The 26,839-nt window shown below is 33.6% G+C and overlaps 1 protein-coding gene across 1 annotated transcript; it reads right to left on the reverse strand.

Annotated features, from left to right (window-relative positions):
- Positions 1–4,363: 4,363 nt before the first annotated feature.
- Positions 4,364–12,271, reverse strand: LOC132554991 (uncharacterized). Its single transcript, XM_060219322.1, has 6 exons — positions 12,148–12,271; positions 10,101–10,223; positions 9,813–9,962; positions 8,949–9,104; positions 8,358–8,484; positions 4,364–7,540 (listed from the first exon to the last, which is right to left on the reverse strand). The coding sequence occupies exons 1-6, from the start codon at positions 12,202–12,204 to the stop codon at positions 7,332–7,334; spliced, it is 822 nt and encodes a 273-aa protein (XP_060075305.1). The 5' UTR covers positions 12,205–12,271; the 3' UTR covers positions 4,364–7,331.
- Positions 12,272–26,839: the final 14,568 nt, after the last annotated feature.

Below are 26,839 nucleotides of genomic sequence, written 5' to 3' on the forward strand. Positions count from 1 at the left end.
AACAGCAGTTTTATTAGTTTTCGTATTACCGTGTTAATAATAACAAATAAAACCACTCAGTTCAACTGTTTATTTTTATTGTTTAACGAAATTTTTATGTTATTTAGAAAGTAAATTTGTCGAATTAATGCACGTGCTAAAATAAAGCTGTTTTCCGTCTCTGCCGAATGCAATTAAACTATATGTGGCAAGGGTATTCCGACAACGGCAGCGCCAGTTGCAGGATGAAATATAATACAGATATACAACAAACGGAATATAACATGAATGTTTCTATGAAGTGGTTAAAATCTAAGCAAAATTCAAATATAAGTTTCTGTCTGTCTGTTTGGTTGTCTGTCTGCGTTTACCTTTTGGTATAGCTTTCATCTCTGATTTCAAGTGTTTCAGTTTGGTCGTTATTACAGGGTTTTTTTTCATATGTAGGGTCTTCATTATTATTATTACATTCTTAACGGCCCGTCTATACATAAAAAGGTTTTTTGGGCCATCAACAGGTGAAAGACACAGCGATCCAAAAAGGAAATAACGTCAAATAAACTAAAAGGTAAAAGATAAATGCTAAAAATCTTAAATAGTTGTGTTATATTATGTTAAAATAGTAAATCATATTCTATAATAAAGGTCAACATCTTTCGGATAATCTATAATTTTATAGATATAAACAGATTCAAAAAGGGTCTTAAGACTTGTAGCATTACGATAAAAATGTTCTCTCACAGAAGGTCAATGCAGTCCAATAAAAATGTATAACGGTGAATGGCTCGTCACATCCTGTTCACCGAGGATTATCTTAGCCTTTCAGCATATATGGATGTGTAAGGTAAGTTTGGCCCATCCGAAGACGGGCAAGGACAACTTCATCTCGGTGGTTGTCTCTATAGCATGGAGACCATTCATCGACGATTGGTTTTACGGAATGAAATTTATTATCGGTATATTTATTCCGTTCCTTCTGCCACCGAGCTGTTAAAAAGTGTTTGATAAATGGTTTAAAATCAGTAAAGTTAAGTTTTAAAACAACAGGTGGTTGCAATAAAGCTTCCTTTGCGGCATGATAAACTTTCCCATGGCCTGGTATTCCCATGTGCCAAGGAACCCAGCAAAAATAAAATACAAAAGTTTGAGGCAAGTTCATGGCATAATATTAACGTATTACGAATGAAAATATTGGCGACATTTCTATTGCTAAGACTCTGTAGCAAAGAAAGTGAGTTTGAATGGATAACAGCTCTCATTGCTTTGTTTCTTTAAATATACTCAAGGACGAGGTAGAAAGCTCGCGCTTCCGCCGAGAATAGTGAGGTGTTGTTCGGTAGCCGGCATCCATACGCTTTATCTTGTGAAACTATGGCCGTGGCAACCTTATCATTATCTTTTGAACCATCAGTATATAGATGTAGAATTTTTTTTTATATTCGAACTGCAATTTCGAATAGGATGAACGGAAGGCGCATCTGTCAGTGTCTGATTTAACCATTTCATGAAGTGAAAAGTAAATAACATGTGAATTTAAGAACCAGGGTGGAATTTCTATCGTTCCAAATGACTGAATTTGGTCAATATCAATGTTTGTGTTTAGAAAAAGAATGGAAATCCGAATACCGAATGGTAGAATGGTCCTTGGTTTGTTTTGAAAGAAAGTTTCACATTTTGGATCAAATACAGGTGAAAGGAAAGGTTTTAAGGAATTTACTGTAGCTGAATTGTGTATTGCAAAGCCATTTTATTTCAACGGCTATATGGTGATGGTTCATTAGCCTCTAAATAGAGGCTTTCTGTAGGTGTGGTCTTAAAAGATCAGAGAACGAACTTCAGACCCTGGTGATGAACAATGTTTGATAATTTGAGCTATGAAGGTCTACAGATCTATACACAATTGAACTGCAGTCTAATTTGGATCTAACAAAGGCTCTAGACTTCGCAAAACTTTTCTATCAACTCCCACACCAGCGTGGGACACTACTTTTAGAATTTTCTGTGTTTTAAGGCATTTGGCTTTAAGATATTTTATATGTTGAAGGACGATAATTTCCTGTCGAATGTTACACCTAGAAATTTGGTCTGCTCAACAACTGGATTGGGCACACCACAAAGAAAGAGTTTTGGATGTGTTGTTACCGCATTTGGCAAAAACTGTTCTTGATTGCGAAATTTAAATCCATTTTCTTCTACCCAAATATGAAGTATATTTAAACACTGTTGTAGTTGTCTTTCAATGGTATTCATATGTTTACATCAATAGCATATAATGAAGTCATAAAGAGCGCCCTCCATTGAAGGGAAGTAACTGGAGGGATCTGTCGTATCTTTACCCTGTTTGGAGATAGGAATTACAGTTGCCTTTTTCCCGTGACCTTGGGACATTACCCGATCTAAAACTGTAATGAAAGATATCAAGAATTTTTTTATCCTAATGATAACTCTGGTCCCGCTGCAGATTCATGTGATTTTTTCAGTGATTCCCAAAGTTCTAACATTGAGAAAAAATGATTACAGGTTTCATTGTTTTCGGAAGATAATTTCAGTTTGGTTTTTTTCTCATATGGTCTTAAATTTTTAAAAGTTTTTCGAGTAATTATTTGCAGACGAATGTTTGGGAAAGGCAGATCCTTAAGCATTTGCGATATCAAATTTCAACGTGGCTAATCTTCCGTTTGTTTTCAGATGTCCCTTAGTGTTTTTAAGGATGCTTTACCACTGATTCGTTTAATCATATCCCAAACCTTTTTGGTGGATGAAAAGGAATTTAATTTGGAAACATAAGATTTCCAAAAAAAATTTGGGCTTTTGCCCTAATAATATTATAGTTGTTTAAGTTATCGCCTGTAAACCACAAACCTAGCCCTCATACTCGGAGAGACATGGAGACGGGAAATCTGCAAACAACCAATCACGCGCTTATCCTCCGGAGAGAGAAACCTGCAGACAACCAACCACGCCCTCGTTGTCCACGAATACCGTCTCCAAATAGATGCAAAACCCCAAACAAATGAATGTTTTGCTCCCTTGGCGTTTGCATCTGATGGTTTGTACATCATAGAAGGAATCAAAGTCGTATGTTTTAGACTAATCAAACTTCACTGATGAGATTTTAACACTATAAAATTGACTTATGTGACCTTTGATGCAGGTCACCGTGATTTCTTTGGAGTTACTTAAGGCAGACAAAGTAGAAAGCTGAAGATAATATCAAGGATATGACAAAAAAAAGTAAACTTTGTTGAGATAAAAAGTGTGATATTGACATTGAATCAGTCATCCATTCGGATAGACTTAATCCATGATTACCTAAGTCATATCCATGTTAATTTAGCAATTCAGAGGTCAAGGGTCATAAAAGTTCGCTTGTATCAAGTTATGGTAAAAAAAAACCAAGAGGCCCATGGATTTAAGAGACAGTTAAGAAATGACGAAAACAGTTAAGAATATTTAAGTAGTAATGGTGAAAACGCTCTTAATTTCAGTTTACATCACTTACCAGCACAATAACACCAATGAACATTAGACGTTTCAAATATTTTTTCCCCAAGATTATGGTCATGGCCGCCATATTGGATTTCGGACCGACTCCTTGAGGAACAACATTAGTCAAGACCATCTCAGGATCATGCCAGCTGAATACCACTGTCTGAACTTGGAACTATGTTTGTAAGATGGTGGCCATGGCGTCCATATTGGATTTCGGACGGATAAAAATATCAACACTATATTTGGACCATCTCAGAATCATTTCAGGCAAGTTTCTGAGCAATGTTACCAGTAGGAATTGAAAATAATTTTAAAATAGGTATTAAACTTTTGACAAGGCTAAAAAATAACATTTTGTCGTCTTCCCTTCCTTAACATCCCAATCAATTTCCAGGTCAACTGGTACCAGTTGAACTTATGCATAGGTTGATAATTTGCTTTTAAAAATGGCGGCAAAACTGGATTTCCAACCAACCGAAAAAATAACAACACTTGTCAGGACCGTCTCAGGATCATTTGAGTGGTCGGTGGCGCACGGATTCGATTCCTGGAATGGATGTGAAAAGGTAAGGGGTCATCTGCCCGACCACGTGGGATTTCCCTGGGTACTCCGGTTTCCTCCTACAGTAAGACACATCCGGGCCAACAAGAGTTATTAATATAAGTTCGAAAAACTTGCTTTGGAATTGTTGTTTGATAAATATTATTATCATCAGGATCAGTTCAGGCATACGTTAGCTCAATCTCTGTGGTGGATCTTCAGAAGACGTTAAAAGTGTGAAAAGTTGAAGTATAAAGATTGAAAAAACAGGATGGCTAAGGTCATTTTGGTCTGATGACCTAAGTACCTTATAGGCACTTCATGTCTTGTGAACAACAATGAAACACCATCATCTGCTAAATAGTTTTATTAATTTCTTTCATTCACTTACAAAATCGGTCATGTTTGATATAATACATCTCACATTCTACACAGAAGTGGCACTACAATAAACATATAACAATGTTTTACGAAATTGTCAGAGAAACAAATGAAGTCAAAATAAATTAGAAAAAATAAACAATAACACTTAGCCTCCATTTCGGTTTATCACAAAACTTTTCTTCCATATATTATAAATATGTTTATTTGATAAATTCATTTAGCATTAAATAAAACGTCTAAGAGAGTGGATAAACAATTTTATAGGAATATTTTTTGACTTCAGAAACTTAACCTTTGGTTTGAAAGTATTGAAATAAATATTTAAATGTGATATAAATTATTATATAATAAAACAACCGGTGTTTTTATATCACAGATACTGTTGGCTAAAATCAATTCATAGATTTTACATCTATTCAAAATTAAAGAAACACATACATTAAAACCGTGTTCATTATTTTTAAATGAACATTAAAACAACAAGGGACTCATTATCAATTTGTCTTTCAGTAACTACAAAAAATTTTAAATGCATAATGAAATTTTCTTATAACTGAAATATTATTATTATATGACAGAAACAAACATCACCATACGCAATTTGTACATTTATCAAGTAAATCTATTTCATTCATAAACACAATGCCAGGTCTATCATCTGCTTATCTTTCGAACTGTTCCATATCAAATAGTATTGTGAGAAACATATATGATAGAATATTATGACGAATTGAAAAAAAAAAGAAATTATGAAAATAAAACATGACTGTTTTGTATCTTATTCCGAGTATGAATCAAATCCCAGGTACTCATTTCTACCACCATCATATATTCACAGATCATAAAATGTCCTTTGGGCATTCACACAATAAATGCATTATGGAAAGGTCATATCGCTGTATAGAACAAATGAATTTTCCTTCTTCACAAACACATCAGATTAAGCACTTTCCTGGTTGAATGATGACTATGTTACATAGAAGGCCATATTTTCTTAATCAAATCTTTCAAGAAACAATTCCCAATGTTAAGGGTGTATGCAGCCTTACAAAAGAGTTCCGAATTCTGATTCTTGATAAAAAAAATCTGCAGACAACGTACAAAAAGCAATGTCATTGATGGACTGTGAAAACAATGCAGAAACTAACGATGTTTAACTAATTAGGATCATAAAATTTCTTCACCAGGAAGATAACATCTACACTGTAGAAAACATGAGATTTTATTTGTTCTTGACAAAAATGTATATAAATTGTGATCCTACAGGTGATTCGGTTATAAAAACGTCCATGTTTTGTATAACATGTTTCATTTTCATGAGGAAAATAAATATTTTAAGAAAACTTAAATCAAGTTCGTGTTGATATGATTCTGACGGAAATAACTCTTAAGAGACCAAATGCAACAATAATGATCCACAGCTCTGACGTTTGGGTTTTAATGAAAGATTATGAACATTAAACTTAAAACATTAAGGGCTACTTTCATAAATGTATGTTTACAAACCACTGTGTTGATACTTTCTTTAATGGTACCAATAATTGATTTCATTTCGATTAAAAAAAATGTTTATTATGAAATGATACACATTAAATTTGCACAAATCCTCACTGATCTTTAAGCAAACAGAGCAATAATATGCTGCATTTTGAAATAAAAATTGGAACAATTAGAAAATGACGTGTGCTTCATCCATATCACAAGGGGAGGAATAGTGAAGTGTCATGAAATCATGCCAGAAAATGAAACGTCTGGATGGAAAAGAAAACCCATACATTTGGGAAAGCCTCAATCAAAGTACCAACACAGTATACAAAATATACCAACAATGTCTTACCTTACTTTGAAACTTTAGCACTTAAAGTTACTTCAGTTTTGATAGCACTCAAAGTGAAATTTCAGTACCAAAAGTTAAATTAAAATACAGCTTTGTTGAGGGTATATCAAATAACTTATTGTATCTCATTTTTGTTTAAGTCTTAAAACAAAAGTTGAAAACAAAAAAAAATTTTTTTTTAACTTCAGGTTCAGTTTCTTACAAAAGATAGATAAATGCAGTTCCTCATAGGATTTCATTCAACTGTAAAATTTGGAATTTTTTTAAATCTAAAACTTTTCATATGTATTTCATTTATAAAACATTTTTCAATATCCACTATTATTACCCCCCCTCAGAAGAAGCAAACATTAAAAAAAAAAAAAATTAAACTACATGATTATTCTATGCAAATTGTTGCTGCCATTTCATACTCTTTTCTTCACCGACAAAAGTATTCTTTAAACACAACCACACAGAAAATACACATCACACAAATATTTCCTGCACTGATTTTTACATGATATTTCACGGTAACCGTAGTCAACATTTGCAGGCTATTTTTTTCATACAACTCATTCAATAACATGTCCATAATAAATACCGAAATTGTATGGTTTGAATGCGTAACTATTTCAAGTTCTTCTAACAAGACAGGTCTGAGGAATTTGTCTCCCCTTGATTTACTAGAGGCATAAAAATACTCAATTCTAAGATAAGTTTTCAATGCAAAAATATTACACTTAAAAGATTCAACAAATAAAATATGAATACATATATCAGAAATGGCTACACAAAACTTACAAAAGTGAATATGAAAACCTTTTGCCACATACTGATGAGAAAAGAACTGAGACAATGTGAATCACATTGTTCAGATTCAAGTGCACAAAACCTGGTAACACTATTTTTTGTGTTTAACTATCACTTCAATTTTAACTCTAGATAAAAACCACATACAATAACAGTTACTACATGTTTTTTGTCATTCACAAAGGTCTAGATGAACTCGCATGTATTCTTGGGATTTCATATATACAGAAATATCAAGAATATGGCTACAGAGGTTGATTTTATAGTATAACGATAAGCTTCTGGTGATTGCTCAAACCGATATCTCTACTCGTCATCTTCTTCCTCTTCTTCAGCCTCTTCTTCAATCTTGGCTGCAGCAGCTTTTTTTGATTTCCTACCGCGTTTCAAAAATTCTTTCCCATCTTTGGCGGTCTGCTGCATTGTTCCGGCACGTTTCATAGCGGGCTTCGGATTCGATTGAGATCTTGTTTTTCTACCTTCACTAACATTAATATCAGGAACTACATAGGCCGCTGGAAAAAAGAGAGAAGACAAAAATGATACAATATTGCTCCAACACAATGGCTACAATGCAGATTCCTGAAACCAAACTTGCAACTTAAACAGTGTGTACATTGTCCTGTTAGAACTGTGTATTGAGTTTTCAACTTTATACACATAGTTTTGTTTGGAATATTCTTTAAAAACCACCATGATCAATATGAGCATTTGCCGATTACGACTACTACAGAGGAAACTATTCAAATGCCTGGGGGTTTTACTAAAAACAACATCACTCCTACTGAAATTAATTACTTCATTATCTTTCTTATCTCCAATATATGTTAACATAACCAATAAAGTATGGAGATAGGTTGTCTGTTGAATTTTATTAAGGTGAAAAACATGCCATTTGTATTCTGTGAGTCATCCTCACTGTTGTTGGAACTCATGAGTACACTCAAATAATCCTAATATTAATCCAATATTTACTGATTTTTTTTTTGGTTACTACGGTGAGGTGTATCTGAGTAATATTTATTACACTGTAGGAGAAACATGCAGAAAATTGTGTTATCAAATGTTCGAAACTGAATTTTATACTTGACTTGATGTTGTTCATAAATGTTGAGTAGGGTTCTTCACTAGTATTGAGAATATCGAGTATACCAAAAGCCAACACCAGAGAGACCCAAAAGACACTAATTTACCAGTATATTGAGTAATTAACACATAAGTATCATTTGTGTAACTATTGCTACAGTCTGTATTAAAACTGTATTCCAGTCATGTTGCTGTCACTTTATCCTACATTATTAGGTCACACACATTTTACATCTTCATTCCTACCTTCTCCTATTGTCTTGGCAATAGACGTCATTTTCTTGGGTGATCCAACTGCAGACTGCCTCAAAGCCTTAGATTCTGACCTTGTGTCCCCAAGTTTGTCCTTTCCAATGTAATATGCCTTTGCCTCCTGTTTTGAATTAATATATTATGGTTAACCATATTTCGTTAGTATATAAATATTCTTCAAATTCATTGTTTTCCGTTTCAAAAACATTTTGTTCAAAATACAGGATAACATTTGTTGAAGTAAATGCATCAAAAGTAGAATGTTCAATTGAAATGAAGAACAGCCACTACTATCAGGGTATTCTCTTCTCTTATTCATTCTCAAGTCAAAAATTTGGTGTCCCATTCTGAAATTCTGAATTCCTTTCCAAATTGTCTAAACCATGTCTGCCAAATTATGTCAGTGCTTGTCTGTGTGTAGTCACGAAAAGAACATCTATGTAGTTACTATTATCAAATCATTAACTTTAATCTCTCTGGAAACAGAGAAACCCCTATCTGTTTTCACTTCAAACCACAATGTGCAACTCTGAATGATTTGCAATCTTATCTCTTTTTGCTAAATAATAAATATCTGCCACTCACCTTAGCTGTGGCAGCCATTGTGCCTTCTTTGGACATGCGAGGTTTTCTCGTTGGGGTGGGAGGAGTTTCTTTAGAAATTTCATCCAGTTTTTTCTGCTGGCCTCGAGTCATGGCATCAGCATCTGGTTTGTTGTCACCCAAAATTTGTTCAGCTTCCTAAAGAAAAAAATAAAGAAAAGAGAGTTACCTCCCCTGACACAACATGATAGGACAGATATTCTTTCTTGTCATTGTTCAAAATGTAGTTTCAACTGCGAAATAACATCTCAAAATATTGTGTTTGTTTTCCACTAGTCATTATCAATATATATGTACATGTTTATCACTTCTGTATAAAACCTCTAGAATCTAGTCATGTTGTTATCCTTTATTCAGTCATCTTGGTCCAAGAAATTTTCGTATTGATAGTCAACTTAACAAACAAAAGTAAATGAAAGCTGGTCATATGTTCTAGTACATCTCATAAAAGTGAAGTCATTCTATGTATTGTAATTTAAATCCAATGTATCGTAAGTAAAATCCTATGTATTGTAATTTAAGTCCTTTGTATTGTAATTTAAATCCTATGTATTGTAATTCAAATTTAGGTACTGAATTTTCACTAAAGGCCTCCTGAATTAATAATGCATTGTTATTTAACTAATATAAAGTGTATGCCATGAATATCTGTAGAATGATCAAACAACTTTGGTTCATATCTTTACTGAACAGCTATATAAACATGGGGTGGGCTTATTACAGAACAATGAAATAACTTTGGATAATATTGTTACTGAAAAGTCATATAAACCAGAGGTGGGCTTATCTACAGACATGGGCTTGTTTCAGAATAGATATGGTTATAATAGCAGTGCCAAGCTTTACCTGAGCAGTACCAATCATTGTTACTCCCTTTGCCATTCTGGGTTTCTTTGCTGGTGGTTCTTCCTTGGCCATTTCCTGAATCTTTACATTCTGACCTCTTGTCCTGGCATCGTCATCAGGTCTGTTATTGCCCAATAAAGCATCAGCTTCCTAAAATTCATGCCACAAAAACATCAGGAAAACACAAAAGACAGCACTGACCACACATTTACTTTTACTTTATTTATGATGCCACAATTAGCATATGATTAATTTTGTTTGGCCTTATATGGACCATAAATAGAATACCTTTGCTGTTGCTACCATAGTTCCATCTCGTGCTACATTAGGTTTGTCAGCCTTTGAATCCTTCAGTCCTTGCATTTCCAGGAGTTTGTCTTTACCTGCTGCTTCCAAGTACCCTATACCCTCCTGAAATATCAAAATGACAATTTTATCAAACGACTATGGAACTGAAAGTCATGATTATCTGTATCATAAATATTTCATAAATATTATACATATTATGCGATAAAGGTGATTTTCAATCACAGCGTCAGATTTATTGAATAATATCAGCCTGCCATTCAGTGAATCTACCAATGTTATATTTTCACCTATATTACTTACTTGTGTAATATACCCTAGAGCTTTTTTCATTGGCTGGACTAGTCGGAAATCAATTATGACATCATAAACTAATATGGAAAACGAAATTTTATCGTGAAATGGTGCAACAAACTGACTGTCTAGGTCCCATTTTGTCATCTACATAATGACTTATCATCAATGTGATAAAATGATGTTGTCATTTCATATAAGATTTTATGAAAATTTTCAGTTTCAATATTTGCTCCCCAAGACTCACAATAATGAGATCTTCCAAGACTTATTGCATAAAATCTAAAATTGAAATGAAAACTAATTTCAGATACGGTATGAAATATACTGACATTTCATTTTACTTTTACAGGTATCATAATAAATGGTAATAACTTCACCTAAAAACTATTTAAGGACTTGAAATGATCAGTGATTTCTGAAAACAATAATGACAGGAGGGAAATCAACATGTTTCCAATAGTAAAATGCAATACTTATTTGATAGATGCAACACATTTTGATTTCGTACAAAAAAGGCAGTTGAACACTGAATATTTTGATTACTACATCTTATATACAGGGTGAATCTAATGGCATATATTACAGTATTTATTCATTTAAATGGCAATTGGATTTTTCTATAAGTTCAAGAGAAGATTAAATCAAAATCACATTTTTTTTTGTACAAATTCAATAACTTTTTTAGGATTCTTTGAGAGAGTCATGAGCACCAATTCAAAAATTTTGATGATTCCTAATATTGAGAGATAAAGCAGGATCTTAAAATTTGAGTGAATCTTGCAAGAAAAGCATTAGTCTGGAATTCAAATATCAGAGTCTTAAAAACCACTGACATTAAATGTTATATATCAAATGAAGGGAGAAACTAATCCTTGATGCAGGTCAAATGAAAATTAATTTAAAGATGAAGCTTAATACAAACAAATGGTTGAAACAAGTGTTTTTTTTCTCTCTCAAGTATAACACTTTTATTTATAGTCCACCGCTTCACTCAAGCTGATATCAAGAGAAGAGTTTCTCGGTCTTAACGTAACGTAAACATCAAGTCTTGTGTGTTTTGGTTTTTGCCACACAAATATTATACATTACTAATAACAGGAGAAAATACTCGGATACACAATAAAAAACCGCTTGAAACGTCTATACAAAACAAGACTTGCAGAACGGACTCAATGCACGCGTGCCCAAGCTTGTTCAAACACACGTGTCCACATACACACGGGGAAACACACCCACTAATAGGTTTACTTGATCAGCGAGTTTTACAGACCGGATGAAAATTAGTCAAGCATTACGACATGACAGCGTGTAAACGATCGATTTTGTAGTCTTTTGAAGTCAGCAGACGGTCCCCGCAAACAGATAACTCTTGGTTTCGCTTCCTTCGCTGTTCAGATACTAAAAATACTATCCGTTTCCCTATCTTGACCTTTGCAAATACGTCAGCCATCTTGGAAATATTTAGGTAGCGATACAATAAATTACACAGCATTTGTCTTCACAACTTAACACAACTGTACCAATAGATATTGCAAGTTCATTCGCATTTCATTGAAAATGCAATCATATATCTTAACAGTGATGCAAGATGCCCGTTTGTGCAAAAAATATTTTCTCTAACAAGCAATCACAAGACAGTACGCAATGGCTGAAATACGAGGCCGATCTTTCTAAAACTGTCAGTTTTCAACTCGGAATTTCAAAGGTGCATCAACAAGGATTTTTTCCCTACCTTGGCAGTAACCTGCATGGTACCATCACGGGCCAAACTGGTCTTGGCATCAGACATTTTGAAAAGTAACTCTTGGTATACGAACGAGTTGAAAACACCTACTTCGATGTCAGTTCTTCACATGTACTGCTGAGTCGGCGATGGAAGGCGTGGTCACGTGGTCAGCAACCGATATTTTCATTGGTTAACGAAAAAGAGATTGGTCTTGACCGGGGAAAATGAAAATAGACCCAACATGTGCTTGTGTTTTGGTATCAAAGTTGTTTGTTATCTTTACATATATGTGCACAAATTCCATTAAATGATGTCGAAAATGTTGAATTATGACATATGTTTTATTGATAAGCATACATCGGAGTGTAAGATTACCAAATTGTGAGACTCGAAAGAAAAAATGTCAATTTATGATAAAAAATATGTAACAGAATAAAAGAAAGTGCCTATCAGCTGTCTTTATATCAAAGGTTTAGGGAAATAAAAGCTGGATATTTATTATTTTAGTCAAACTTTGTACATCGTAGAACTCCACATGAAAAATGTCTCATTATTTTTGTTGTGAAACAAGAACCAGCATTGTACAGCTAGGTGAACTACTTTGAATGTTATATTGTAGTTGGAAATTATTTCTTCCTAAATTATAAAATTCAGGCCTATTTTCAAACATAAAAATAAAATCTTAAAAAAAAATCATTAATTCAGTAATTAATTCTTATTACTAATACATATTGGAACATCGTGAAAAACTACAAAATAAACTTTCTCATTTTGTTTTGGCAAAATTCAAGTTGATTTTGCCATGGAAACTTAACTCCATAGTACTATTGATTTACGTCGCCTTGTCCTAGGATAACAATTGGCGAACACCGAACATTTTGATCATGTATATGAAGATCGTTATGTATAATAAATAAATTAAAATTGAATTGTTCCTATCACTGAAGTGAGAACAGGACAAAAAATCACAAAAACAAAGAAAAATCGAAATTATAGAATAAGACATTGTCTTCAGCTATACGAAAGTTGTCACTTATATGTAGGCAATATAGGAGTTTCCCCGGTAACAATGGGTAACTTTAGTTGAAATAACGTTTCCCCGGTAACAATGGGTAACAAATTGAAATGTGTTTATTTCGGTTACAATAGGTAACTTGAGTTGAAACGAGTTCATCTTGTTAATAATGTATTACCTAAAATGAAGTGATTTGATTCAGGAAATGATAGGTAACCTGAGTTGAAATGAATTTATTTTGGTAACAATTGGTCACCTGAGTTGAAATGAAATGATTCAGGTAACAATGGGTAACTTGAATTGAAATGAGTTTGACTTGGTAACTATGGGTAACAAGTCGAAATGAGTTTGTCCTGGTAACAATGGGTAACAAGTCGAAATGAGTTTGTCCTGGTAACAATGGGTAACGAGTCGAAATGAGTTTGTCCTGGTAACAATGGGTAACAAGTTGAAATGAGTTTGTACTGGTTACAATGGGTAACGAGTCGAAATGAGTTTGTCCTGGTGACAATTGGTAACTTGAGTTGAAATTAGTTTGACTTGGTTATAATGATAACGAGTCGAAATGAGTTTGTCCTGGTAACAATGGGTAACTTGAGTTGAAATTAGTTTGACTTGGTTGTAATGGTAACGAGTCGAAATGAGTTTGTCCTGGTGACAATTGGTAACTTGAGTTGAAATTAGTTTGACTTGGTTATAATGATAACGAGTCGAAATGAGTTTGTCCTGGTAACAATGGGTAACGAGTCGAAATGAGTTTGTCCTGGTAACAATGGGTAACAAGTTGAAATGAGTTTGTACTGGTTACAATGGGTAACGAGTCGAAATGAGTTTGTACTGGTTACAATGGGTAACGAGTCGAAATGAGTTTGTACTGGTTACAATGGGTAACGAGTCGAAATGTGTTTGTTCTAGTAACAATTGGTAACTTGAGTTGAAATTAGTTTACTTGGTAACAATGAGTAACGAGTCGAAATGAGTTTGTACTGGTAACAATGAGTAACGAGTCGAAATGAGTTTGTCCTGGTAACAATGGGTATCTTGAGTTGAAACGAGTTTTTCTTGGTAACAATTGGTCACCTGAGATGAAATGAGTTGATTCAGGTAACAATGTGTTTCTTTAGATGAAATGAGTTTGTCGTGGTAACAATGGGTAACTTTGGTGGAAATGAGTTTGTTCTAGTAAAAGGGTAACTTGAGTTGAAATGAATATGTTTTGGTAACAATGGGTTACCTGAGTTGAGATGAGTTTATCCAGGTAGCAATGGGTAACTAGAACTGAAATGAGTTTATCCTGGTCACAAAAGGTAACGTCTAAATATGTTTGTACAGTTAACAAATAATAACTGGAGTTGCAATGAGTTTGTTCCGGTAAAAAGTGTAACGAGTTGATATGAGTCTGTCCTGGTAGCAATGGGTAACTTGATTTGTAACGAGTCGAAATGTGTTTGTACCGATAACAATTGATAACTTGAGTCGAAGTTTGTTCCGGTAGCAATGGGTAACTTGATTTGTAACGAGTTTGTCCCTGTAGCAATGGGTAACTTGATTTGTAACGAGTTTGTCCCTGTAGCAATGGGTAACTTGATTTGTATCGAGTTTGTCCCGGTAGCAATGGGTAACTTGATTTGTAACGAGTTTGTCCCTGTAGCAATGGGTAACTTGATTTGTATCGAGTTTGTCCCGGTAGCAATGGGTAACTTGATTTGTAACGAGTTTGTCCTTGTTACAATGGGTAACTTGTTGAAATGAGTTTGTTCTGGTAGCAATGGGTTACTTGAGTTGAAATTAGTATATCAATGTTGTAATGGTTAACCTGATTTAAAATGAGTTTGTCCCGCTGACAATAGGTTACGAGTCGAAATGTGTTTGTACCGATAACAATTGATAACTTGAGTCGAAGTGAGTTTGTTCCGGTAGCAATGGGTTACTTAAGTTGAAATTAGTTTACCAGGTAACAACGGGCAACAGGTTGAAATTATTGTTTCCTGGTAAACTGTGAGTTTATCAGTTCGTTCTGACTCGTTTATAGCTTACAGATGTAGCTGACTTTACAATATTTCGCGGGTTTGTATTTTATGTGATACTGTGTAGAAAAAACAAGACTCGCATACTCTCCACCATGTCCTTAATTAGGCATGTAGTTCATTGAAAACATGTCCCAAACCTCCCGATTATCGTCTTACGAAGTAAATGTGGGATGATGTAGTGATATCTGCTCGTGGGAAACACACAATTCGTCTGAGGTTGACTTTATTTTTTATTTTTCTATATATCTAAATACATCTGCTAACATGAAGCTCTATTCCTCTATGGTCTTGCACCTGAAAACAAAACAAGATTGATCGAATTGTGATCACAGCAAACGAGGTCCTGAGGAATTTATCGCGCAAACCTGAGTGTCTCCGCCTCATGTATAAACACATCACTGTTGGCCATTGAGGAGACTTTGATGTATTTAGATCTTTAAATGACAACAGTTATAGTTGATATACATTAAAAATTGAATTTGAAGAATTCATGGGACATGAAAAGTCTTATTGGTGAATCAGACGGTACGTTCAGGATATACACAGTAAGTAAAACCTGTGTTTACTGACGTAATAGGGCAGAATATAAAATGTAGGTTGTGACAGGTTGTCGGTAAAGGCAGTACCTGTGAGGTCTTATGTGTTCGTACTTGTTTACATCAGAAGTAAATAAACAAAAGCTTTTCAACAGCAAAAACTTTTTAGATTTATTTTTTCCATAAAGATGGAGACATACCAGTACTTAATCCGAAAGGTTCTAACTATATGTCAACGATTTTATTATTTGTCTGGGTCGTGGTCGGCCTACCATTCCTGCCAGTTTCGCGAGAGTTTACTTTTTGGTTATTCCCGTAAACTGGTGGCCATAGAAAATATGCTGGAAAGTATAGCTGTTAGAAAAAATGAGTGAAAAATTCTTACAGGTTTCAACATCTAATAACGTTAAACATAGTATAAATATGTTTTTATCTTTCCATCGATGTATGATGATTGATAACTATCGCCCTGTTATAAACTATATAAAACATTGTCCGAGTGCCTATCTGTCGCTGTTTTTGAGAACACTGTTGTAATAAAGGTTTGTTTTCATTTCTTCATTCATATTTTACATAAGTACTAATAAGGTTACACATGTTAATTTTGCACACAGGCATTATTTATACATACCAATATGTCAACATAATCTTAATCCAAAGTCCAATTCATTAAAACAAGGCAAAATATAAACAAAAGAAAGATTTATACGGAGACTCCTGAAAAATTACATGAAGAATAAGACCCGGAGAATAAGCGTCCTCCGCTTTTAGACCAATCAAGTAAGTAATATCACGTTTTCAAATGAGAACAAATTTATACAACAACTAAACCAACAAGCAAATTAATGAGCATCAAACACGCCCAGCTTTCTATCGCACAAAGAAAATTATAATTTCTCAATAAGATCACTATGACGACCGTTAAAGTTTTTTTTTATTTTCATTGTCCTGCATCTTTGGAACCCCTATATTACGAGTTTGTCTGTCAGTTGACAACTTCATGCATGAAAATAATCATGATAACGTGAGCAAGCCCTTGAATATCGAATCAATTACGACATGTAAACACCAGATGTTTTGGAGGCTGGTATTATTGCTATCCAGAAATGGAAAATTCACATAAAGGGGAACTGAAATCATCACGAGGGTTCCGATTGCCTTTGTACACGCGTGTCGTTGATGCGCGCGTGTCGGGGATTAGAACCCCTGCCACGGCCGGTAAACCAAGTGTGAAAACATATCTTTTTAAACCGAGAAAACTTGTGTCGGATACCGGAAGAGTCCAGTTGATACTGTGATATATCTTTAGAACTATTTAATGAATATTTCAGTTCCGTCGGATCTGGCAGATTTTGACAGAAGTCGGTTTAGTCAGTGGTCGATTGTCAGGTTTCACTGTATACAGAAACACAGATATCGGTATAAAATGAACACCTCAGCCAGGACAGACAAAAATTGTTCTATTTCACCTATTTTAACCCCCGCTGCAAAACTAAAATTTACATATGTGTAGAGAAAATAAAAACTGATAAAATGAAAATGAAAACAAAACAAAATAAAGTTTCTAATGAAAGAAACATAGCTAAACATGCACAATTATAGACGTAAACATGACATGTTCCAAGGGTGCAACATGAGAGCAGAAACCCTTGTACTCCTGGAATAACAGTTTCGGGCCATGACACGAAGATTATTTTGAAGTTTCAGGGTCACGGGGTCAGAGATAAGTGAGACACAGAAGTAGTAAAGCTGTCACTATTCTCCGAAACTGTCAAACCTTTGTATATTTAGGCAATTTGAATCATTGTTTTTTGTGTCGCACCGCTTCTTTCACAACACCTTGTCTGAATGCCACATGCATTAACGACCATTGAAACATATATATAGCATTTTGGAGGATGGTGCTATGATTATATTGTTATAATGTTTGGAATATTCACTTTAAACCAAAACAAATACCCGAAGCAGGATATGCGTGATTGCTTAGTAGATATAAACTTGTTTGTGATATTCTTAAAAAAATTCTGGAGTTCAACTGTAGATTGTAACTTTTAAAATCTCGAACTATTTATACGCAGTTTCAATGAAAAGGAAATGTAGAAAAATGTCATTTGAAAACGAGGCGGGTAATAGTATCTGGAGTTGCTGAAGCAATAGATGCTCCCTACAGGTTCGCACAAATGACCTTGACCTTGACCCATCAACTTGTCGTCAAATGCGGTTATTGGATATTGTTTTTGACCACCTGAAGGATCTCTGCGATGATAAAATGATTAAATTTACCCCTGTCCTGGACATAAGTACTAATTGCTATACGCCCCAAGGCAACTCGGCAACAGGCTTTTTTATCCCCGCTCCCCATCCATCCTATCAGAAATTAGTTGTCTTTTAGAAGTCGATGGTTTCTTGTCAGAAAATATTTATGTATTTTTGAAATGTACATTCTCTTGTATGCAGATGACACTGTGATTTTATCTGAATCTGCTAAAAGTTTACAGACAGCTCTAAATATTTCTTATGATTATTTTCAAATCTGGAAAGTAAATGTTAATACACAAAAAACTAAAATTATAATGTTAACAAAAAAAATTTTTATTTATATTCTGATTAACATCTTGAAATTGTTGGCTCATGTTCATACTTGGGAACATCAGTTAATTGCAATGGTAACATCTGTACGCCAGAAAAGGTTTATCAGTACAAGCACAAAAAGCCCTTTTTGTTTGTTATGGGAAAATTAGAAATATTATCTACAAGTTGATTAACAACTTTGATATCTCTTATATTACTGTACTCAGACATTTCCGGATTTAAAAAATGCACTATAGTTGAAAACATCCACTTACAGTTCTGTAAAAATAATTCTTAACTTGAGGAAAACTACTCCTTATTTCATTGTTTATGGCGAGACTGAACGTTTTTCGTTAGAATTGTAAAGAAAATTAAGAATGGTGCTTTCTGGCAAAAACGGATAACACAAAAACAATTAAATATTGGTATGTATAAGTTAATGTTTCAGTTACAGGAAAGGAGCGAAGTGACTTTTAAATGGATCAGTTATGTAAAACAAATACTTTATGATACTGGTTTAAATAATATTTGGTCCTATCAGAATGTAACAGCGATGAATAAAAACTGCTTGAAGCATTTGGTAAAACAGAGACTGCAAGACTGTTTTATATAAAAATGGTATGATGATATTGAAAATAGAAGCTGTGGTTAAGTGAACTCTATTCTAAAATTTAATTTTGGAATTGAAAAGTATCTTTTAAAACTAAACCATAAAAATCAGAAATATCGTGTGTACCGCTCGAACTGGTAACAAAAATATATAACGATGTTTTAATTGGTAGTGTTCTGGAGGAGTCTATAATAGACTACAAGGCTGATGAAACAATAGTTAAACGTAATAGCATGGATCACATTATAAACACATTTGGTCGTAGGCTCCTTGGTTTATGCAAAGCATCTGGTTTGCGTATACTAAATGGCCGGGTACAGGAGATAAAGTAGGAAGTTATACCTTTTACAATGCAAACGGCCGAAGTCTCATTGATTATTTATTGAAAGGTGCTTCTAACATTTGCAACGTATATAATTTTTCATCAGGAAAATTCTATACTTTTTCAGACCATTCACCTTTATCCCTTAAATTAGTTATTTGTCTACCAATATCTGACGTGCAAATTCCACATCAATGTTTAGATATGGGCGATCATTTTAGATCGAAATGCAAGTCACTTAGATGGAATGAAGAAAACTCTAACCTCATTATGGATAAATTATGACAGAATATTGAAAATATTGAGAAGGAATCAGATGTTGAACTATCAAATCAGTTGTTGGTAAACAAATGTGTTGTAAATATATGTAATATTATTCATGAGTGTACTGTGCCTTATTGTGAGAAATGTAGTAGTGGTAGCGCAGCTAGTGATAACTGTAATAGATATAGAAATGATAAAATTGTTGATATGTTGGTTCACAGACGAATGTAAAACATTAACAGTATTCAATAAAGATAAATCCCATCACAACCATGAGGTTGTGACTAATTCCAAACGGCGATATAAGCGCATGGAGTCTAGGCTTAAACGAAACTATAAAAGACAAGAAGGTGATATGCTCTGTTATTTAAAAATGTCAAAGCCAAAACAATTTTACAAATTATTTGCCAAAGCAAAATTGATATGTAATTCTTCCGTAACAAGATTTTTATCAGCATTTCAAGAACCTCATGGATGGTAAAGAAGGCAATGTTTTAGAACCTGGTGTAGATCAGGAAGCCATATATTATGAACTTGATGCAGTAGTTAATGGAGATGAAATTTTGAAAGCCATTAGAAAATTGAAGCCAAATAAGAGCTGTAGCGAAGATCTCATTTTAAATGAAGTTTTTATCGAGTGTAAGGATATACTGTTGCCTTGCTTGGAGCGTATTCTCAATGCTTATATAGTTCTGGTTTTTTCCCAGAGTCTTGGTCTCAATCTTGCAATGTGACCATATATATATAAAGGTGATGTTAATGATGTTAATAATTATCGAGGAATTTCACTGGTCAGTTGTTTTGGAAAAGTTTTTACCAGTATTTTAAATAATAGGATATTAAAATGGAAAAACAGTATAATATTTTAACAGACGCACAGTTCGGGTTTAGAAATGGAATGTCTACTGTTAACGGAATTTTTGTTTTGCAGTCACTAATTAATAGATCACTAAGAAAAAAGAAAAGATTATACTGTTGTTTCATTGATTTTCGTAAAGCGTTCGATTTTGTAGACAGGTCTAAGTTATGGGGAAAGATAATTAATTAGGGTATTCGCGGTAAATTTTTGAAAATATTATACTCATTGTATCAAAATGTTAAGTCATGCGTTAAAAACAATTAATGTTATAGCCAATTCTTCCCTAATAAGTCGCGCCTCTTACAAGGGGAAATGTTATCGCCGATAATGTTCTCCTTATATGTAAATGAGTTTGAGATTAATTTCATAAGTAATAACTGTCCTAGTATTGAATTACAAATGATCAGTGTTTTTATTTTAATGTATGAGGACAATATGGTCTTACTTGCCGAAACTCTAAGTGTGTATAACAAAAAATGGAATTTGGAAGTAAATACAGAACAAAAACCCAATATAGTAGTATTTAGAAATGCTGGAACTTTGAAAAACAATGAAAGATGGACTTATGATAACCAGCACCTCAAAGTCGTCGATGAATTTAGATATTTATGTATTCTATTGAAATATAACGGTAAACACTCAGAAACATCTAGCAGAACAAGGTAGAAAAGTATGTATTCATTAATGTCCTCATTACGAAATTACTCTTTAAATCCACAAACGCTATCTTCTGTTTTTGATACATATATTAGTAGTATTCTTTGTTACGGAGCAGAAATATGGAGTTTCCATAAGGCTTATGATATAGAAAAAGTACATTTGACATTCTGTAAGAAATGTCTAGGAGCAAGAAAAAGTACAAGTAATGATTTAGTGTATAATGAACTAGGGAGATTACCATTATTAGTTACTAGAAAATTAAGAATTTTTAATTATTGGTTGAAAATAAAGAGTACCGAAAATTGCATCTTGAAGGCATGTTATGACGAATGTGTGAGTGAAAATGATGTTTGGATGAGTAATATAAAACAAGAATTGTCAATATTAGGTCCTGAATATTTATTCGAAAATGATCTTCCTGCTAGTGTTGCATATAATAAAATAAAACAGAGGTTATTAATTAAGTAGAATTAAAAATTCTTCTAAAGGATATATATACCAATAACTGACTGATGATTTTAATTTGCAATATTATTTATGTAAGCCAATTGAGACGAAATACACACGTTTAATTACAAAGTTTAGACTATCCGCACATAATGTTAATTTAGAAACTGGGCGTTGTAGAAATATTGGAAGAAGAAATAGATTGTGCATCAGATGTAATGGAGAAGATATAGAGATGAATTTCATTTTATTTTAAAATGTCCATTTTATGAAGAATTAAGGAGAAAATATATATAAAAAAAAATAAAACATTTTACCACTGATGTTCAAATGTTTTCAAATTAATCAAACTTTAGAATGTAAATAATGTCAAGGAACTTTGTAATTCGGGAAAATATTTGTTTTATGCTACAAAAAAACGCCAAAATCTCTAATACTGCCAACTCTCGTGTTTGTATATATATGTTACATGTATATGTTCAGCTCTCCTGAATGTGTGTGTGTGTGTGTGGGTGTGGGTGTGGGTGAGAGTGAGGGTAGATGTGGTCGTGCGTACGAGTGTATCCTACATGTATGTATTATATATGTTTATGTATATGTACTACTTTTGTGCCTAAGAGTCGTAAGGCTCGCGGCTAATAAAGAATCTGAATCTGATGTGTTAAATTCGCTCATCCAATCTTTATTTACCACTAGAAACAGGTAGATGGGCAGGAATTCCGCGAGAAGATCGAGTTTGCAATCTATGTATTGCGGAAGTAGGTGATGAATTTCATTAACTATTGTAATAATCCAAGCGTTTATCAAATACGGCGTAAATTTATTCCGAAATACTTCTTTAAATACCAAAGTTAACACAAAATGAAGAGTATGTTTACCTTATTCAATTTTAAATTACTCAACAATGTTGGCTTCTTTATTGGAAAAATAGCTATTACTATTTAATTACTGAAAGGCCATCATGTAATCTAGTTTCATTTCTGTTATATAAATACATATATATATATTGTAGTTATTGTACCTAAATGTATATATCTAAAATCAATTACTGATAAGACAATTTGTATTGTTGTTCCATTAATTATATATATAGACGATGTAACTTCATTGTTACTGCCAAGGTGTAATTAGTATTAATTACTAATTAGACAATCTGTATTGTAGTTCCTTTACTGTCAGAAGCGAAATAATCAATTAAACACCTAGGCGACTATGACAAATCCTAAACACTGGGCAATTGTCCCTTGTGTTCAACTTCCAGCATAAACAATAAGTTTAAGAGGCGAACAGGGCTCAATTTTCTTTTTTGACAGAAGAATTAACAGAGTCAATAACATAACGGTAGCACAGTGGTAAGATCCATGTTTTCAGCTGCAAAGTTCTTTTATGGACGTATATATGGAAAGAAATAGCAAACATAGGACAGTTGTGAGATAAGGGATTATCATTAAATTTACTACCTAATATATGACTGTAGCATATTGATATATTTAAATTATTTATATGTAAGTTTGCTATCTGATCAGTTGTTTGTGACAATGCGGGAGAGGGCTTTACATTTTTTCAATAACGTGTGCCCAATTATTTCGTTTCGATGATTGGCTTTTTTTTGTTTCATACGATTTAAAGCAAATTAAATTTCGTTAATCTACAATTAGTGACAGATTTCCTTACAAAAGAAATCTAATGGTATTTGTCTTCGTGAAAATGTTTAGTTTGTAGCATATTTCCGTACCGATGAGCAGCTTCACACTGGTGTAAAAAGTCTGGGTCTTCTCTTGGTACATGTAGGTGATAAGTATCATGTGTATAAGTTTCCAGTTGATAACGTCTGCAGGAGAAATTCCCATTAAGAACTTAGGATATCTAGATTTTCCCCAGATACTGCGCTCACCTGAGGTTGTAAATAATGTCATGAACTACTATAATGTCAAACTTCAGAAAAAAACCCTTCTATTATGTTTTTTTTTTATTTAAACAGACCCGTATCGCTCCAATACTCGACAAATTAGCGGATTTTAGCCACGTAGACATCCGTTCAGCATCAAATGTCATAATATGTGAATTATTAATTTCTCCATGTCGGAGACAACTCTTTTCCGTAACAGACAGTTGTGGGATCGCACAACGTTACTCTATTTGCGCAAGACAGGACGAAATAAGCTATCGCACATGTTCTATAGCACAGATGTGCGATTCTATCGTAGCTGATATGATTTTTTAAATGACATAGATAAATGTGGGATAAGGTTTATTTATTTTCTGAATATACATTGTATACGAGTATAGCTAAGTATATGGTCAGACACGTGTAGATCTATAACATAAAGACTAAATAGTTTTATACACTCGTAATTTAAAGTGTTTTGTTTCCACAGTGCCGCACGTGATCATATTCATTATCTATGTAAACAGTTTTTACCGCAGTGGACCACATAAAATCTCATACGGTCCGAAAATAAATTTTATTTTCATTTCATCTGTATTACTCTCATTTTTCTATCATTTTGTTAAGAAAAATATAAACTCATATTTGACTTATTGACTGCTATTTATAAATGTAAGTTATAAATCTTAGTGAGCGTACGAGTTCAAAGAATACGAGATTTGCTCGGTACTATGTTTTTATATTGGAAAGAAGCATTGCCAAAATACAGCAAAAATGTCTTTTTAAAATTGCAGTGGTTAATCAATTTCTAATCATTGTCCTTCTTTCCTTAGTGTATTGGGTTACTTTAAGATATAGTTAACGGTAGATGTAGAGCTCTTCCGATCTGGATCCTTGATCAAGGGCTTTCAGTTGTTAATCTTCAAATTCCAATCGCTACAGTAATGATTGTTCTGTTAAAATGTATTTTCAAATTCCAAATCTTGTCGCAGTTTTATTTCTTTAACCAAATCCAGGGGTATATTTATCATAAACCCATGACCAAACCAGATGATTTCTTCGTATATTGACTAAAGCAGTATTTGAAATCACAAAGGACACAGAGTCAGACGACGAGAAATTAGCCCATGATGGAGATGGCTATAGTTCACACCTGTCCAGTAAACCACAGGGGTTCTCAGTTTGGAGTTTACTGGGGCGTCATTCGAAATAACTGACCATATGCACTCATATAATTAAATGTTATTTTTATTCAACAGATACTGTTGAACTGAACTGTGACACTCTGATATTTTTTTAAATAATCAATGAAAGTGGTTATTTTTTGTTTGTGAAATAAGTCCGACATGTTATGATGTGTAACCTCTATGAAGGCCACTACATATACCTATATAATTATGTCTGTACGGATCTCCGAGTAAAACTGTACCGGCTTAGCATGGAATATTAATTTGATAAAATCATACATCCATTATTAGTCCCATTCTACCTGTGGGCTCTCGTACCTACGACTCGATAAACGCTAAGGGGACGTAACCCATGGTATCCCGTAGAAATAGCTGAATATGAGTTATTGCTATCATGAAATGGAAAATTCACAATAGGGAAATTGAAATCGTCACGTTTATCATACAGCTTGGTGGAAAGCTGTTCATACTGATTTCGTTGTAGGAAAAGATCGTGATAAGCAGCTGATTTAGAGAGTCTGTCGTATCTTTAATTCCAGTTCTGGTGAATACATACGATGAACTTAGTCGATAAATTTCTTCTTTTTTAGAGACAATGCATCATCAATATATCTGAAGGTGAAGTCAAGCGATTTTACAAAGTCTTTGTGACCGGTTTTGATAAGCTCTTCAATAAATTGAGCCTCGCGTGACAACGTTAACCGGAACAATTATTCAGGTTGAGAATTTCCCCTGTCACTGCAAACAGGAAGCCGTTTAGCGCGTTCAGACCGGGACGTCAAAAAGCTGGGAAACAGGTAGTTGTTCGACCAATTCCACATGGTTGTCATTGTGTAACAGCTTTAAGAAGACTGTATAAAGTCGACATGTAATGTTTTCCTGTAATTACAAAGAAGGCATGACGCTTTATACAGTTCCTTTCGAGTTTGGCGTCAGACAGCACTGGCTGCCATTTGTGGGTCAGACGCGGTTTGTGCAAAAATGGCCGACATTTACAAATATTGGTTATGCTTTTATTATTTATCGAAATGAAAGTGTAGAATTTGCATTTTATCAATGAAAATACTGACTTAGTTATTCTTTTAAGAACTTTGATGAGGTTGTCAAAATATGATGTTATCGTGAAGTAAGTAATCAGTTTCTGGGTTTTAACGGAGCCGTTTAGGGAGGTGTTCGGACAACCGGAAGTGACAGGCTAGATATACCCTTCTCTGAAAAGTAAACATTACAATCAGGGACGTATAATACTGTTATACACGTCCCTGTTACAATCAACTAAATCACGATAATAAAAGGCTATTGATGAGTGAATTTGAATAACGTATTTAAAATAATATGCCTTTCCATTTTTTTAATTTATGAAAAAACTGACTTTTTAAATCATCAAGCTGCTGCAATCGATCTGACCGTGACAGATCCTCAAAAAGTGACAGGAATTGTTCCCTCTCTGTATGTATTTCTTAATAAGTCTTTAATGGATCATTCCCAAATTTCGTACGTAGATTACCTTTGGCCCATAGTGTAGTTGTGCTCTTTTGAATTTGGAGCTGATCAAAAGAAAAAACAAAAACAAAATGGCTGACGGACGGCCATCTTGGATTTTGACAAAATTGTCATACTATATCTTCAGAATATCTAAATGGATTATATGAAATTTTATAGGTTCCATTTCGTGTTTGATGAATGGCCATCTTGAATCTTGACTGTTAAAAAGTAATATCAATAATTCGGTTGAGAAATTTTTAAATTAATAAAATTTAGAGAAAATAAAAAGAAAGGAAGGTAAATTATTCAGGTTTTAAAGCATGAATAAAGATTTAATAGTGGGCTCTAAAATCCTTCTGGGTTTTCTTGTTTTCGTTTTTTTTTTTTTTTTTTACAGTTTTCTCATTTTTTCTGATTTTAAAAAGTATTTTTTTAAAAGAAATAGCTGTTCTGAGTTAACATTTATATTGTTGTAACCCATGTATAAGACACTACACAAAATATTACTGCTTTTATCATGTTTAACATTCAAGAACATATGTGATTAAAAACAGACTGCAACCTGAATATGAAATTGGATGTGTATACCGGTATATAGGCATGGAGAAGGAAAAGAGAAGTGTGCCTCTGCTGGAGTTCGCACAGAACCCCTTGGCTAATGGTCCGTAGCTCTACCAATTTAGCTAAGTGAAATGCCTTTAGCCAAAAGCCTAAAACAAGATGACCATATCTCAATGTACAGTTAAAACATGCCACACAAGCTTTCAAACATTTACATACATAAAATAATGCAAAAATTTTATATATTTAATGGGTTTCAGACA

Source organism: Ylistrum balloti, unplaced genomic scaffold (assembly GCF_031769215.1).
Source record: "Ylistrum balloti isolate Yb309-2 unplaced genomic scaffold, AGI_CSIRO_Ybal_v1 Utg369646, whole genome shotgun sequence".
In the NCBI taxonomy this organism is placed as follows: Eukaryota; Metazoa; Mollusca; class Bivalvia; order Pectinida; family Pectinidae; genus Ylistrum; species Ylistrum balloti.

What these genes read in the sequence shown, in the direction of transcription:
- LOC132554991 (XM_060219322.1), bottom strand. Translation starts at nt 12,204, where the DNA reads ATGTCTGATGCCAAGACCAGTTTGGCCCGTGATGGTACCATGCAGGTT. An exon ending in CTATGGTAGCAACAGCAAAG is followed by an intron (nt 9,963 to 10,100) that starts GTATTCTATTTA and finishes CATGAATTTTAG; the next exon opens with GAAGCTGATGCTTTATTGGG. An exon ending in TGCCAAGACAATAGGAGAAG is followed by an intron (nt 7,541 to 8,357) that starts GTAGGAATGAAG and finishes TCTTTTTTCCAG; the next exon opens with CGGCCTATGTAGTTCCTGAT.